Here is a 15,941-nt window from a genome sequence, read left to right as displayed (position 1 = left end):
AGGACATGTAATGAGGAGGGAAGATAACCGATGGTAATTAAGGGTTACGGACTGGATCCCAAGGGAAGCGAAGCGTAGCAGGGGGCGGCAGAAAGTTAGGTGGGCGGATGAGATTAAGAAGTTTGCAGGCATGGCATGGCCACAATTATTACATGACCGGGGTTGTTGGAGAAGCATGGGAGAGGCCTTTGCCCTGCAGTGGGCGCAACCAGGCTGATGATGGTGATGATGATGATGATGTTGTCGCTCTTCGCGACAATTATAATAATTGCGACATGCACTTCGAATCGCCAGTCGTTGACCTCAGCTGGCAGAGCACGCGTATGCGCGAGCAGACGACGCAGCATAGTGTTACGTCACTATTTTTTGTGGCCCACGTGACCAAGCCATGTTGCGTTTCCTCCTCTGTGACGTCATACCATCCCCCGGAGCCCAGAAATCGAAACCGTAATCGATCGGTATAATAATGCTATTATTAAATTATTTATCGGATATATATGAATCCCGCTGTGTGTATCGTGCTCCCTGAAGCATGACGTAACGTTTGAATGAAGAAACGCATGAACGAAAATTTTGATGTCTCGACCCCTTCAAGAGAAAATAGGTTATTTTTAGCAGGGCTTCTATCTAGCCGATATTCCTTTGTTTCCTAAAATAATAACCTTAATTTGTCCAACACTTCGACTAAATTTTGTAGTGTATAGCTGAAATGTTTTTCTCGGAATTATTTTTTTTTTGGTAGAACCTAGAACAGGCAGAAATTCCGTCAATAATTTACGACAGTGACTTATGCGGATGTATTCAGTCACCTCTAGTCACACTGGCAGATTCCAATGGGAATACGATGAATGCAATAGCACCAGCAGAATTTCTTTTAGTTCTAGCTTAAGCATCACAAAACTTCACTGTGCGCTTTATGGCTTTTGTCAACCAAAATGAGCCTTTCGTAGATTACAAGAACGCGAGCGTTCAGTCCTAGAATTTCTATCTGTAAATATTATAACACTGGCCTTTAACATTCCGATCTTGTAGTGTTAGAGACACATGTGGTGGAAAGCATAAAAGAGTGCAGAAACTGAAAGAAGGTATACTTTGCTGCCTAATCAGGCTACCTGAAGGTGATGGTTTTAGTCCGTGCGCTCAAGAGAAAAATGCTTTCTTTGATATGTTGATACATTCAAGAGTTGCTTTCTTTCATATATTTCTGTACCATGCTGTACAATCTACGAAGAGGGGAAACTGCCAGGCATTTAACATCTCTTGCCTTGGCCTCCCTCTCTGTGCAAGAGGAATAACCTTCGATTTTTCGTGATCCCGCAGGTCAGCGGCTTTGCAGCATTACGTGAACCACACGGGGACACATGATGGAAGGCTGTGCCTGCTGCTCCAGGATCTACACAGCGAGAGCAACGGCTATCCCAACACGGGCGCGGTGTTGCGGGATCTTTTCAGCCAGCACTGCAGGCCCGCCAGTGCAAAGTGTCATATTGACACGGGCGCCTCAGGCTGACCGCTCAAACGCAGTCACCCATGACATATCACGCACGTAGTCACGTTACAAGAATTTTTAAGAAGTATTTTATCAAGTAGCCGCTGCGAGAATAATACGGATACGTCAGGTTTGCCGAAGGCAGACTCGAAAGTTCAAATACAAATCCAATAAACATATTTTGCCGCAGGACCACCGTTCTGTCCATAAGTAGGGCTTCCTGCATCAGCAGAGTTTCAGCAGATCGCATGTTCAATGGGCAAAAAAAAAATACCCTCTCATCCTATAGTCGGCTTCGCGCTTGAATCTTTACAGTATGATAACTGCGCATAATTTTTTCGATTTTGCCAGTTTCTTTGTGAACTGTACGTGAAAACCTTGGGTAGGTTACACAGTTTACTGCTATGTAACTCAAAACATTGGCTGGCCAAAAGCACATTGAGGGCATCACGAGCGAACGCAAATTCCATCGATAATTCGCGGCAACGACTTGTGCAGGCGTATTCCGCAGCATCTAGTCACACTAAAAGCTTCGAAAGGTAATACATGGGCTGTTAGAGATGTTCTTGTGTTCTGTAATCATCATCATCATCATCATCATCAGTCTATTTTATATCCACTGCAGGACGAAGGCCTCTCCCCGCGATTTCCAATTACCCCTGTCCTGCGCCAGCCGATTCCAACTAGCACCCGCAAATTTCATAGCTTCGTCGCGTGGTCCAACGGTTATCTGCTCTACGCATTACGTCACCTGCCCAGCGTTATTTTTTTCTCTTCATGTGAATTAGAATGTCGTCTATACCCGTCTGCTCTCTGACGCAAACCACTCTCTTTCTGCTTTTTAAAGTTATGCCTAGCCTTCTTCGTTACATTGCTCTTTGCACAGTCCATAACTTGTTCTCAAGCTTCTTTTTCAGTCTCCAAGTCTCTGCTCCATATGTCATCACTGGTAAAATGCACTGATTGTATAGCTTCCTTTTCAATGATAACGGTAAGCTTCCAGTCAAGAGCTCACGATATCTGCCTTATGCGAACCAACCCATTCTTATTCGGTGGAGTTCCTTCTCATGGTCATGGTTCCATGTGATTAGTTGACCAAGGTAAACGTACACCTTCACAAACTCTAGAGGCTGACTGGCGATCCTGAATTCTTGTTCTCTTGCCCGGTTATTCATCATTATCTTCGTCTTCTGCATATTAATGTTCAGCCCCACTCTTACACTCTCTCTGTTAAGGTCCGCAATGATTTGTTGTAACTGATCCGCAGTGTTGCGGAATAGAACAATGTCATCGGCAAACCGAAGGTTGCTGAGGTAGTAGCCATCGATCGTTACTCCTAACCTTCCCAGTTTAATAGCTTCAATATTTCTTCCAAGCACGCAGTTAATAGCATTGGAGAGATTGTGTTTCCTTGTCTGACTCCTTTATTTATAGGTATCTTCCTACTTTTCTTGTGTAGAATTAAGGTAGCTGTGGAATCGCTGTAGATATTGTCCAAGGTATTTACGTAAGCGGTCTGTACTCCTTGGTTACGCAATGCTTCTATGACTGCTGGTATCTTTACTGAATCAAATGCTTTTTCGTAATCTGGGAAAGCCACATAGAGAGGCTTATTGTAGTCTGCGGATTTCTCGATAACCTGATTATTGACGTGGATGTGATCCATTGAAGGGAATCCCTTCCTGAAGCCCGCCTGTTTCCTGATCTGCAGAGTTTCAGCAGATCGCATGTTCAATGGGCAAAAAAAATACCCTCTCATCCTATAGTCGGCTTCGTGCTTGAATCTTTACAGTATGATAACTGCGCATAATTTTTTCGATTTTGCAGTCCAGTCCAGTATTGCCCTTGTCCTATTGGAAATTATTTTGATAATTTTTATATAATATTAGCAGTAAGGTAATAGCAAAGTAGCATAATATTAAATAGCATAAGATTAGTAATAATTTGTCTTGGCTTCTACAGCCTATATATATTCTTTCGAGTAAGAGAGAGGAAGAACAATATCAGTAATCTCGTGTAATGTTCGACCGAAATCGTTCCTCTGTGGCAAGTGTTCTTTCAACGTAATAGAAACAATTTAACTCTCATTCCCCGATGTTTGTCTAGAGCAAACTATCCCATATTTGAATAAACTCTAGTTTTGTATTGATATGCGGTAATAGATAGACACAACGTTTCTAACCTTATTTTGACTCGAGAAGGAAGCAGTACATTATATGTTGAACCTAGAAATGATGAGTTGAACGTTCCACTACATGACGGGTTGTCTGTGCAAACCAGTCTATGTCGTCCTCTTGAGAGGTGCCCTCATCCTCCTCTCTGGCAGTGTGCCCAGTATTACCAACGAGCTCAACGTCACATGGGAGCGCTGTCGACGACGTGGCGATCCTCACCTTCCCTGCCCAATGAACCGTTCGTGGTGCGTAGCCATTTGGCGAATCATAGTGCAGGTTTTCCACCGTCCTCTAGGCCTCACAACAATTCCAGTGCCCTATTGTACCCACGTACTTACTCTTTTCAGACGTTGCGCATGTTCTCCTGTTACCTGCATTACTTATTCAACCGACATCGTCATCTTAGACAAATCGCTGCCTTATATAGCCGATAGGATCATGTGCGGCGTTCCATTGGCTGGGCAGCACTGCAGCATACAGGGCTCGTGGCAAACGCTCAAATGCGACGCCCCTTTGTCTCATAGGTGAACTGTCGAGATTGTCACCTTGTCGTGGCAGTGAATAATGAGACTCAGGCACATGGCTAGTAAAAAAACGAACACTTTATTGGCCAAACCAGTGCCCGCAAAAACACGTTACACATGGACATAGTGATAGCGACGAGCATATGAGTTGATTATCAAAACCTCATCATCAAAACCTCAGCGGTTCAGAAGGACTCGTAGAAAGTTCAAGCGTCATCGCTGGTGCTCGCGTGCCTTCGACGAAGATAAACGTCAAGCATACGATATTGTTGCAAAATGTTCGGCTACAAGATACGCGCCATATGGAACTACAGGCATGTTTTGCGCTGTGCGATAACATTATAATAGAGATTAGCAGGCAAAAAAGTTCAACGAGCGCGTGCCTTGAAAATCGCTCTTTTAAATATAAATATATATTTATATATATATTCAAAAAAAATTCTTCTGTGGAAGACAAGCCACATCATACACAGACATAAGCATATTTCTTTCGGCATCTAAACTGAACTAGAGACAAATGTTAAATTCGAGCACGTGCAGAAATTGGATGTAGCTAAGCTATTAATTATTGTTATCAACTACTTGAAAACCGACAGCGAGACTTCTACACATAAAATATATATGGCACCTGAGTATAAAGCTTGACACATACCAATCCTTAAGGGTTACTTTGTATCAATACATTTTTAAGAAATTTTAGGTAACACGTGCTCTAAGCGTTCTTTGCATGCTGTACCAGGCAAGAGAATATTTTTTTCTCTAATAACACTGAGAATGATATATACTTTCCCAGAGTCGTCTTATATAGAGCTCAGAGCTATGCTGCTAACCGTAATCGTCATATCTGCAACCCCGGATGGCACCTCCCTACTAAAACGCATCAAGAAGAAAAATAATGTATTGCACAAATTTATAAAATGCAAAGACGGTGACTCGTTCAAGGAATTTAAAAAATATCGCAATCAATTAAACGCTGATATAAAGAAAGCCAAACTTGCATATTGTCACGTGGTCGTCACGTCTAGGAACACAGTAGCCATACTGTGAACGACAAAACGAACTTTTATTGGGCGAACCTGTGCCCACAAAACAGGCTACACTTATAGCACAACGATAGCGGCGAACACGCTCGGCGATCGTCGAAAATTTGATCAGCGGGTCAAGTGCGTCGGCTTTTATACAGCAATCATCGAATGTTCCAGATTAAACGTTGGGGCCCGCATGCCTTCTAAAAAGTTCTACACCATTCGCGTCAGGCGATGCAATCAGATAACACAACGTTCGGTGACAACAGACAGCGGATAGAAGCATCGATAACTTTCCAGAAACTTCGAATACATGCAGGCGCGTCCCGCGCTGTGCGATAACATTTGTTAGGCGGCAAAACTTGTCGCCCGATAAAGACAAGTACACGTGTCAATACCCCCCTCTTAAAAAGCATCGACCCGATGCTGCAAACAAACGAAAGTAATAAGTAAGCACTCATAGCAAAGAAAAAAGCAAAATAAGGAAAGTTCGTTAGCGTCCGTAAAATGGTTTAAGACGCACCACGTGGACCACTTCAGGCCGTGCGCGACGTTGCTGCGAATCCGAAATGCCGTCTGGCACGACCTCATAGTCCAGTGCGCCAACACGTCGGATGACCTTGTAGGGTCCAAAATAGCGTCGCAATAGTTTCTCACTCAGTCCTCGTCGGCGTATCGGGGTCCATACCCAAACACGGTCGCCTGGCTGGTACTCGACGAAGCGTCGTCGGAGGTTGTAGTGTCGGCTGTCGGTCCTCTGCTGGTTCTTGATTCGCAGGCGGGCGAGCTGTCGGGCTTCTTCGGTGCGCTGGAGATAGGTAGCGACGTCAAGATTCTCTTCGTCCGTTACGTGCGGCAGCATGGCGGCGAGCGTCGTCGTCGGGTTCCTGCCGTAAACCAACTTGAACGGCGTGATCTGTGTTGTTTCTTGCACCGCCGTGTTGTAAGCTAATGTTACGTACGGCAGGACGGCATCCCAGGTCTTGTGTTTGACGTCGACGTACATTGCCAGCATGTCGGCGAGGGTCTTATTCAGCCGCTCCGTAAGACCATTCGTCTGTGGGTGGTAGGCAGTTGTCCTCCTGTGCCTTGTCTGACTGTATTGCCGAATGGCCTGGGTGAGCTCCGCTGTAAAGGCCGTTCCTCTGTCGGTGATGAGGACTTCTGGGGCGCCATGTCGCAGCAGGATGTTTTCGACAAAGAATTTCGCTACTTCGGCGGCGCTACCTTTCGGCAGTGCTTTAGTTTCAGCGAAGCGGGTGAGGTAGTCCGTCGCCACGACGATCCACTTATTTCCGGTTGTTGACGTCGGAAAGGGTCCCAACAAGTCCTTCCCGATCTGCTGGAATGGTCGGCAAGGAGGCTCGATTGGCTGCATTAATCCGGCTGGTCTTGTCGGTGGTGTCTTGCGTCGCTGACAGTCTCGGCATGTTCCGACATAACGGGCGACGTCGACGGTCCGGCGCGGCCAATAATACCTTTCCTGTATCCTCGACAGCGTCCGAGAGAATCCAAGGTGTCCAGCGGTCGGACCGTCATGTAGGGCGTGCAATACTTCTGGACGCAGCCCTGACGGGACAACAAGAAGGTAGTTGGCGCGCACTGGTGAGAAGTTCTTCTTTACGAGTAGGTTGTTTTGAAGCGAGAACGAAGATGATCCTCGCTTAAATGCCCTAGGGACAACATCGGTGTGCCCTTCCAAATACTCGATGAGGTTTTTCAGCTCCGGGTCTGCTCGCTGCTGTTCAGCGAAGTCTTCTGCGCTTAAAATGCCGAGGAAGGCGTCGTCATCTTCGTCATCTTGCGGCGGCGAGTCAATGGGGGCGCGTGATAGGCAATCGGTATCGGAGTGTTTTCGTCCGGACTTATAGGTTACAGTGATATCATATTCTTGCAGTCTTAGGCTCCACCGCGCCAGCCGTCCTGAAGGATCCTTTAAATTCGCTAGCCAACACAAAGCGTGTTGGTCGCTGACGACTTTGAATTGAATTGAATTGTGGGGTTTTACGTGCCAAAACCACTGCCTGCCATATAGGTACGGGCGAAATTTCGCTGTAGCCCAAACGATGGCGAGGCATTCCTTTTCGGTTGTAGAATAATTGCCTTCCGCTATTGACAACGACCGGCTAGCGTAAGCTATCACGTGTTCATGGCCATCTTTTCTCTGGACTAGCACGGCACCGAGGCCCAGGCTACTGGCGTCAGTGTGGATTTCGATATCGGCGTCCTCATCGAAGTGCGCAAGTACGGGCGGCGACTGCATGCGTCGTTTGAGTTCTTGAAATGCGTCGGCCTGCGGTGTTTCCCACTTGAACTCGACGTCAGATTTAGTTAGGTGTGTCAGCGGCTCAGCGATACGTGAAAAGTCCTTGACGAATCGCCTGTAGTAGGCGCACATGCCAAGAAATCTACGCACTGCCTTCTTGTCGATGGGTTGCGGGAACTTTGCAATGGCAGCTGTCTTCTGTGGGTCGGGGCGAACTCCAGACTTGCTGATGACGTGGCCTAGGAATAGAAGCTCATCGTAAGCGAAGCGGCACTTTTCTGGCTTCAAAGTGAGCCCTGATGACTTGATGGCCTCTAGTACTGTCGCAAGCCGCCTAAGGTGATCGTCGAAATTTTCGGCGAAGACGACGACGTCATCCAAGTAAACAAGACAGGTCTGCCACTTCAATCCTGCTAACACCGTGTCCATGACGCGCTGGAATGTTGCAGGCGCCGAGCAGAGTCCGAATGGCATGACCTTGAACTCGTAGAGGCCGTCTGGCGTGATGAAGGCGGTTTTTTCGCGATCTCTCTCGTCGACTTCTATTTGCCAGTAGCCAGACTTGAGATCCATCGACGAGAAGTATTTTGCGTTGCAGAGCCGATCTAATGCGTCGTCTATCCGTGGTAGGGGGTATACATCCTTCTTTGTGATTTTTTTCAGTCGACGATAATCTACGCAGAAACGTAAGGTGCCGTCCTTTTTCTTCACCAAGACAACAGGGGATGCCCACGGACTTTTCGACGGCTGGATGATGTCTTCGTGCAGCATTTCGTCGACTTGTTGTCTTATAGCTTCACGTTCTCGCGGCGAAACTAGGTAAGGGCTCTGGCGGAGTGGTCGAGCGCTTTCCTCGGTTATTATGCGATGCTTGGCGACTGGTGTTTGTCGAATCCTCGAAGACGTCGAAAAGCAGCCTTTGTATCGTTGGAGCAGACTTTTGAGCTGCTGTTGCTTAATCACGGAGAGACTTGCGTTAATGTCGTAGTCTGGTTCGGGAAACATGGTCGTCGGGGTAGATGCGGCAGAATCCGAGAGGACAAACGCATTACTGGTTTCCAGAATTTCTTCGATGTACGCGATCGTCATGCCCTTGTTGATGTGCTTGAACTCCTGGCTGAAGTTTGTCAGCAACACTTCAGTTTTCCCTCCATGCAGTCGAGCGATCCCTCTTGCGACGCAAATTTCCTGGTCTAGCAGTAGACGTTGGTCACCTTCGATGACGCCTTTTATGTCAGCGGGTGTTTCGGTGCCGACCGAAATAACATTGCTCGAACGAGGCGGGATGCTCCCTTGATCTTCGAGAACACTCAAGGCGTGGTGACTGCGAAAGCTCTCCGGCGGTATCGCTTGATCTTCCGACAACGTTATCGATTTTGACTTCAGGTCTATGACAGCGCCGTGTTAGTGTAGGAAGTTCATGGCGAGAATGACGTCTCGTGAACACTGCTGGAGGATAACGAAGGTGGCAGCGTAAGTCCGGTCATGAACGGTAATTCTTGCCGTGCAGATTCCAGTTGGCGTAATGAGGTGTCCTCCAGCGGTCCGAATTTGGGGACCCTCCCATGCAGTCTTAACCTTCTTTAACTGGGCGACGATGTGTCCACTCATTACAGAGTAATCGGCCCCTGTGTCGACTAAGGTAGTGACTGCGTGGCCGTCGAGAACCACGTCGAGGTCGGTGGTTCTTTGTCTGGCGTTGCAGTTGGGTCTTGGCGTCGGATCACGGCTGCGTCGTGTTGAACTGAAGCTGGAACGTTGCGTCGTCAAGTCGTCTTTCATCGGTGTAGTCTTGGCTTCGCGACTTCTTCGGGACGTCGGTGTGTCATCATTAGGCCGTCGAGATGGTTTCTTCGTCATGTTCGTCGACGGCGGAGGATCTTCGTCAGTTCGACGAACAGCAACCGCACCTCCATCGGTTGCTGCTTTTAGTTTTCCGGATATGGGCTCGCAGAGCGGCCCCGGGCTGGGCCGGTGTATCGTCGGCGCTGCGGCGACAGGTAGCGGCCTGGTGACGGCGAACGGGACGGTCGTCGAGGGCTCCATTGAGTAGCGGCGAGGTAGTCGGCGATGTCACGTGGGCGCTCTCCAAGCTTTGGACGCGGCGCTTTGACGGCGAACCCTCTCAGTCCCATGTCGCGGTATGGGCATCGGCGATACACATGGCCGGCTTCTCCGCAGTGATAGCAGAGCGGCCGGTGGTAGGGGGCTCGCCAAATGTCTTTCTTTCTCGGGTAGCTGCGCTGGGCGACGGGTGGGCATGATGGCGGTGGCGGCGGTGGTCGGCGGTATTGCGGCGCGGTCGTGGAGGGGGACCTTGACGGCGGGTGACGGCGGCGTAGGTCATCGCTTCTGGCTGGGGCTGCCATGATTGTGGTTGTAACTCGGGAACTCCGAGCGATCGCTGAACTTCTTCTTTGACAATTTCGGCGACTGTGGCCACTTGAGGTTGCGATAAAGGGAAGATCCTTTGAAGCTCCTCTCGTACGACTGCCCTGATGGTCTCGCGCAGGTCGTTGGTGGCCAGTGAGTGAACTCCGGCGTAGTTTGTCGAGCTCGTGCGGCGGTTGAATTGCCGGTTCCGCATTTCGAGTGTCTTCTCAATGCTCGTGGCCTCGCGAAGGAACTCGTCTACGGTCATCGGTGGGCTTCGTATCATTGCACCGAAAAGTTCCTCCTTTACACCACGCATCAGCAGGCGGACTTTCTTCTCCTCGGACATTTCCGGGTCGGCGTGGCGGAACAGGCGGCTCATTTCCTCAGTGAAGATCGCCATCGTCTCATTCGGTAGCTGCGCTCTAGTCTCAAGTAGAGCTTGGGCTCGCTCTTTTCGCACGACGCTTGTAAATGTTTGCAGGAAGCCGCTACGGAAAAGTTCTCAGGTCGTTAAGGTGGCTTCTCGGTTCTCGAACCACGTCCTGGCCGCGTCTTCCAATGCGAAGAAGACATATCGCAGTTTGTCATCGCTGTTCCAGTTGTTAAACGTAGCGACCCTCTCGTACGTCTCAAGCCAGCTTTCCGGGTCCTCGAAAGTTGAACCGCGGAACGTGGGGGGCTCCCTGGGCTGCTGCAGCAGGACGGGGGATGCTGGGGCTGCCATTGGGGTGGACTTGGTGGCAATCTTCCTGCTCGTCTCAGGTAGAAGTCCGTGCTCTGGGGGCAGTCCTTGCAGTCGGCGGCTAGCACGCTGGTCTTGGGCGACGTTGGTTTTGTCGTCGGGCTTCGGGCTTGGATCGCGGCTTTGCGGGGGCGTTCGGTACATGAACGCACAAGCACCTACACCAGATGTCACGTGGTCGTGACGTCAAGGAACACAGTAGCAATACTGTGAACGACATAACGAACTTTTATTGGGCGAACCTGTGCCCACAAAACAGGCTACACTTATAGCACAACGATAGCGGCGAACACGCTCGGCGATCGTCGAAAATCTGATCAGCGGGTCGAGCGCGTCGGCTTTTATACAGCAATCATCGAATGTTCCAGATTAAACGTTGGGACCCGCATGCCTTCTAAAATGTTCTACTCCATTCCCGCCAGGCGCTGAAATCAGATAACACAACGTTCGGTGACAACAGACAGCGGATAGAAGCATCGATAACTTTCCAGAAACTTCGAATACATGCAGGCGCGTCCCGCGCTGTGCGATAACATTTGTTAGGCGGCAAAACTTGTCGCCCGATAAAGACAAGTACACGTGTCAATACTATGAAGCACTGTTTGCTAGGATAAGAACGGATCCGGCAAAGATTCGGAGAGATGTAAATTACCTTACTGGCAAAAACCCATCACCGGTTAAGGCTGACCAAATAGTAATCAATGACTCTATAGGAGGCAAGACGCTAGCAGATGAAATTAACGACTATTTCATTATTGAAGCCGTACCCCAGCTGTCTATTCAACAAAGTGGGCTCTACTGGCCTTCTCGTCGAGTAAATTAATTTGTTTTGGATGCCGCTACCGAAAGAGAAATCAATCGTCTTATAATACGCTTAAAAAATAACGTGGCAAGTGGGTTGGATGAAATTAAAGTTTAACCTGTAAAGCGAGTGTCATTAATTATCAGCCCTGTCCTAGCCTATCTCATTAGTCTCACATTTTCTACTGGAGTCTTCTCAGATAAAAAAAAACTCGCCAAAGTAATTCCAATACACAAAGGAGGCAGAATTGACGATATTACGAATTACCGGCCAATCTCAGTGCTACCGGTGTTTTCAAAGATTTACGAATTGTCAATAAATAACAGGCTGTCAAAATATGTTGGCTAAATAAGACAACTCAGGACTCCCTTTTTGCCGTCAAGCAGCAAATAATCAGAAATTTTGAAGATAAGCTCTTCACCTAAGAAACATTTCTTGATCTGCGCAAAGCTTTCGATTCCGTTGACCACGAAATCTTAGCTATAAAATTACATTGCTATGGAATTCGTGGTATCACATTGGACCTTATCAAGAGCTACTTATCGTTTCCGCGTCAGTTTGTTAAAATAGACTGTGGTTCTTCAAAAGAGCTTGACATTGAACTAGGTGTCCCACAAGGTTCGATATTAGGCCCATTAATTTTCCTCTTATATGTGAACGACATTACGGAACTACAAAGAACACCCACAATAACCATGTTTGCAGATGCCACTAGTTTATTCTTTACAGGTAGAACACTGCATAGCATTGAACAATCAATCAATCTGTATTTAAATAATTTATCCACATGGTTGCAACAAAACAAACTTCAGTTGAATGCAGTAAAAACGAAGTACGTGATATTTAAGCCAAACAATAAGCATAAAAAATGATTAACTTACACTGCAGAGGGCATAACTTAGAATAAGTAAGTGTGCAAAAGTTCCTTGGGGTATGGTTTAGTGTAGAGTTGTCTTGGACCCCTCATGTCAATCATCTGCTCTCCGAACTCGCGAAGTCTGTTGTATGTATTAGAAAAATAGCTCCTCTTCTACCTCTTTGGCTAAAGCAATCACTATATTACTCTCTGTTCTATTCTAAACTTCTGTATGGCATTCTGGTCTGGGGGACAACGACAAAAGGGAACTACGATAGGCTGCAACTGCTGCAAAAATGTGTCCTCCGGATTTTTGTGAACCACACCGGCCCTATTAGTTTGTTGCCGACGCAACCACTTTTTCCTAGATTTGATGTTTTACCTGCAAATAAAGTCTATTTATGGATACTGGCACAGCGAATTGATAAACAGAAACTCCACAATGCTTACACACCTGTCTTGGCGCAATATGATATCCGTAACACCAAACGCAGAAATAAAAAAGTCAGAACAAATTATGAAAAACAAGATCTGGAATATCAGGTAATAGACAAGTTAAATAACTGTGCTTCTATTTTGGATTTCTGCCTACCCAGAAAAACGTTCAAACGTGAACTGCGGTCAATTTTGTTTTCCGTCGATTTTGTTTTCCGTTAAAATTGTTAAATTACAATGATAAATGTAAATTTCCGTTTCAGTCGTTGACTTCCTTTTAAATATTTTTGTGATATGATCGAATCTTCAGTGTGATTTTTAAAAAAGAAACTGTCCATAGTGCTTAAGAACACCCATACTGTATAGGATGTATGATGTATGTATGGTGTAGGCTGTATGCGTGTACTATTTGTAACGCCGCTTCTCTTTTGTTACCAGCTCTCTGCTGTACTGCTGTAGACTGCTCCTTTTGTTACGCGGGCAGAGACCTCGTCAGGCAATCATGCCTTTAGTCTCTGCCACCCGCGGGATGATGTGATTTTCCTGCAAATAAAAACCAACCGACCGACCGACCGAACGACTGGACTATAAAACAGGCATGTCAACAGTTGGCACTTACGTAAAGCAAAGCATTCTTGGTGTGACTGACTCAGCAACTATATCTGCGTGTGTATGTGAACTGTGGTTTTCGAGGAGTAAATATTGGTATTAAAGACCAGCATGTTACACGAAGAACTAATTTTATTTCAAGTGAATTTTAAACAGATTGTGTATTCAGTACACATATACAGGATGTTTCAGCGAACGCTTTCAAACATTTTTAGAGGTTGCCTGTGGCAGATAACTCAATTATAGTTTATGAGCCGGTCTGCTCGAAGGGGCGGACACTATGTGCACAAAAAACAAATTCAAAATCGGTTAAAAAACAACGATTCACGGATTAACATTTAGCTCATTCTCGTATGTCCCATATTGCAATTCACAAATTGTAACAATGGACTTCGCAAGGTGGATTCACTTAGAATGAATTCTCAGGACGACATCAGTTTCGAAATATAACTTCCCTAACTTTCTGGAGAAATGCATTCGCGTTCCAGTTGCTTGTCTGCTTTAGTGCATGAAACTACGGTTTTTTAACAAATTAACTGGACGGCCAATGCATTTCTCCGCAAAGTTCGGGAATTTATATCTGGAAACTGGTGTCATCTTGAAAATTTGTTCCCAGTCCGCCTTGCGAACTCCGCGGCTAGAATTAGCAAATTGCCATAGGGGCCATAAAGTAATTAGATAAAACATAATTAGTGAATTCTTAACCATTAGTCGACTTCGCATCTCAATTTTTTGCAAGTATTGCCCGCCGCTTCGAGTAGACCAGCTCATGATCTAGAATTTGGTTCTGCCACAGGCAACTTTTAAAGATTTTTGAAAGGGTTCGCTGAAACACCCTATATACATGCATATATATATATATATATATATATATATATATATATATATATGTATATATATATATATATATATATATATATATATATATATATATATATATATATATATATACACATTATATGTTTCATTTGTTTAAATTTCAGTGGTGCCCATGGTGCGTATTGCACTCATGGTGAGGCCTTTTCTAGTGCAATGGTGGATCGAAACGCGCTGGCTTGTCCTCGAGAAAGTGTGTTCTATGCCACTTGTTCACGCATGCGAATGTGGCGTGGCAGTTCCAGTACCGGACTTGTGTAGACCTGTGTTCAGATCTTGCAGTCGGGCAATTTTTTTTATTGTTGGTTTCATCATTTAAAGGATTACCGACACAGATTTATATGCCTATATACACACATCGTCTTCGAAACATGAACGGCTAATATAGCTTAGAACATAATAAAAATGAATTTTAAAATACGTGCATGCAGCCAGCCTACCGCAAAGTGCAGTACCTCGCGAGATCTACATCACAAAAGAAGAATAGGAAACAACCGGGTAAATGCTACGTCACGAGTTTGCGCTGCCATCGGGGCGGGCCCGGCGAGCAAGGTTCTCGCCTCTCGGATTGCCCCGGTTCTTTTTACAGCGAAACGCTTATGTGACCAACATTCGGTAGTTTTTCTGCGTCCGGCAACAGAAAAAAATTCCTGTGGGCCGATCTTGGTGATAATGCAGTAAGGGTTCCCGAGCATACCCCTGTGGGCTTGGGAACATGTAACCGGCAAGCAGTTTCCCATCGTTCAAGCTAGCGTGGTCACTGTGCACAAGTCTCCAGGCGCAACGTACTTGGAAGTGACCGGTGTACGAGTGCCACAAGAAGCACCCACGCAGGCTAGTGCGCATGGCACTGAGCCGATGCACGGACATGAACTACCCCTTCCTCACAAATGCGAAGGCACACGTTTCACCGTGCATATGAACACAGGGACATAGCTCTGCAAGACCAGTTCAGGCGTTTCGAAAAAAAAAACACCTACCTACGATAACCAAGACTTACTAAGCACTACTGCAAGAAACGCATACGACTGCAATTGCGGCAACGAACATCCGTTTACTGAATGTGGATGCGGAGGGTCTCAATCACGATGCAATCATGAACGCGATACCCGTCCTATGTGTTTCAGAAACGTGATCAGACTCGTTCGCCCAGCTCAACGGCCACACAGGCGTCGTGTGCGATAGCCGGGTGAAGTCTCGCGCTGCAGGTGTTGCTACATAGGTAAAGAACAAGTTTTAAGTGCAAGCGTTTGATCTTGGGATAAAAAGAATCATCGCCGACGGTGCGGATGTTTGTGCTAAACAAACAGAAAAAGTAATCGTGATCTCGACGGTGTACATCTCGCCCGCTACTTCCAAATCCGAAATCAAGCAGTTTATGGCGACGCATTTCCAGTTGATTAGAAAGAATGAAACCAGACATGGGATCATCAACGGAGACTTCAACATGGATATTTCTAAGCCAGAGACGAAATGGTCCGTGCAATACATGTTGGAAGAGTTTGGCCTGCAATGTTACTTTAACCCCATGATACCTACCACGCATAGCCAAACGTGCAAGAATTTGATTCTAGCGAAGAACCTGCCTAGGGTTGCAGTTAGACCACTGAGTGTATAGACCAGAACACCGCGAATTCAAAGCGCACCGCCATATTGATGAGCGCCGGTCGCGCCATCTATCCCAAGCGCCGCAAAGTAGCAGGCCTGGGCTGCCACGCCGGGAGATGCGACCCGGCGCGAAAGCGAAACTTGGGCTTTTTAGCTGGG

At 46.7% G+C, this 15,941-nt stretch overlaps 1 protein-coding gene across 1 annotated transcript in view; it reads left to right on the top strand.

Moving 5' to 3' along the window:
- Nucleotides 1-1,668, top strand: part of LOC135907594 (uncharacterized) — a 258,333-nt gene extending 256,665 nt beyond the window's left edge. The window contains exon 12 of the mRNA XM_065439279.2: nucleotides 1,321-1,668. Within this exon, the coding sequence (XP_065295351.1) occupies nucleotides 1,321-1,510 (190 nt within the window). The 3' untranslated portion in view covers nucleotides 1,511-1,668. The remainder of the gene's footprint in view (nucleotides 1-1,320) is intronic.
- Nucleotides 1,669-15,941: the final 14,273 nt, after the last annotated feature.

Source organism: Dermacentor albipictus, chromosome 1, assembly GCF_038994185.2.
Source record: "Dermacentor albipictus isolate Rhodes 1998 colony chromosome 1, USDA_Dalb.pri_finalv2, whole genome shotgun sequence".
NCBI classification, from domain to species: domain Eukaryota; kingdom Metazoa; phylum Arthropoda; class Arachnida; order Ixodida; family Ixodidae; genus Dermacentor; species Dermacentor albipictus.
This window is presented reverse-complemented; position numbering and strand designations above follow the sequence as displayed.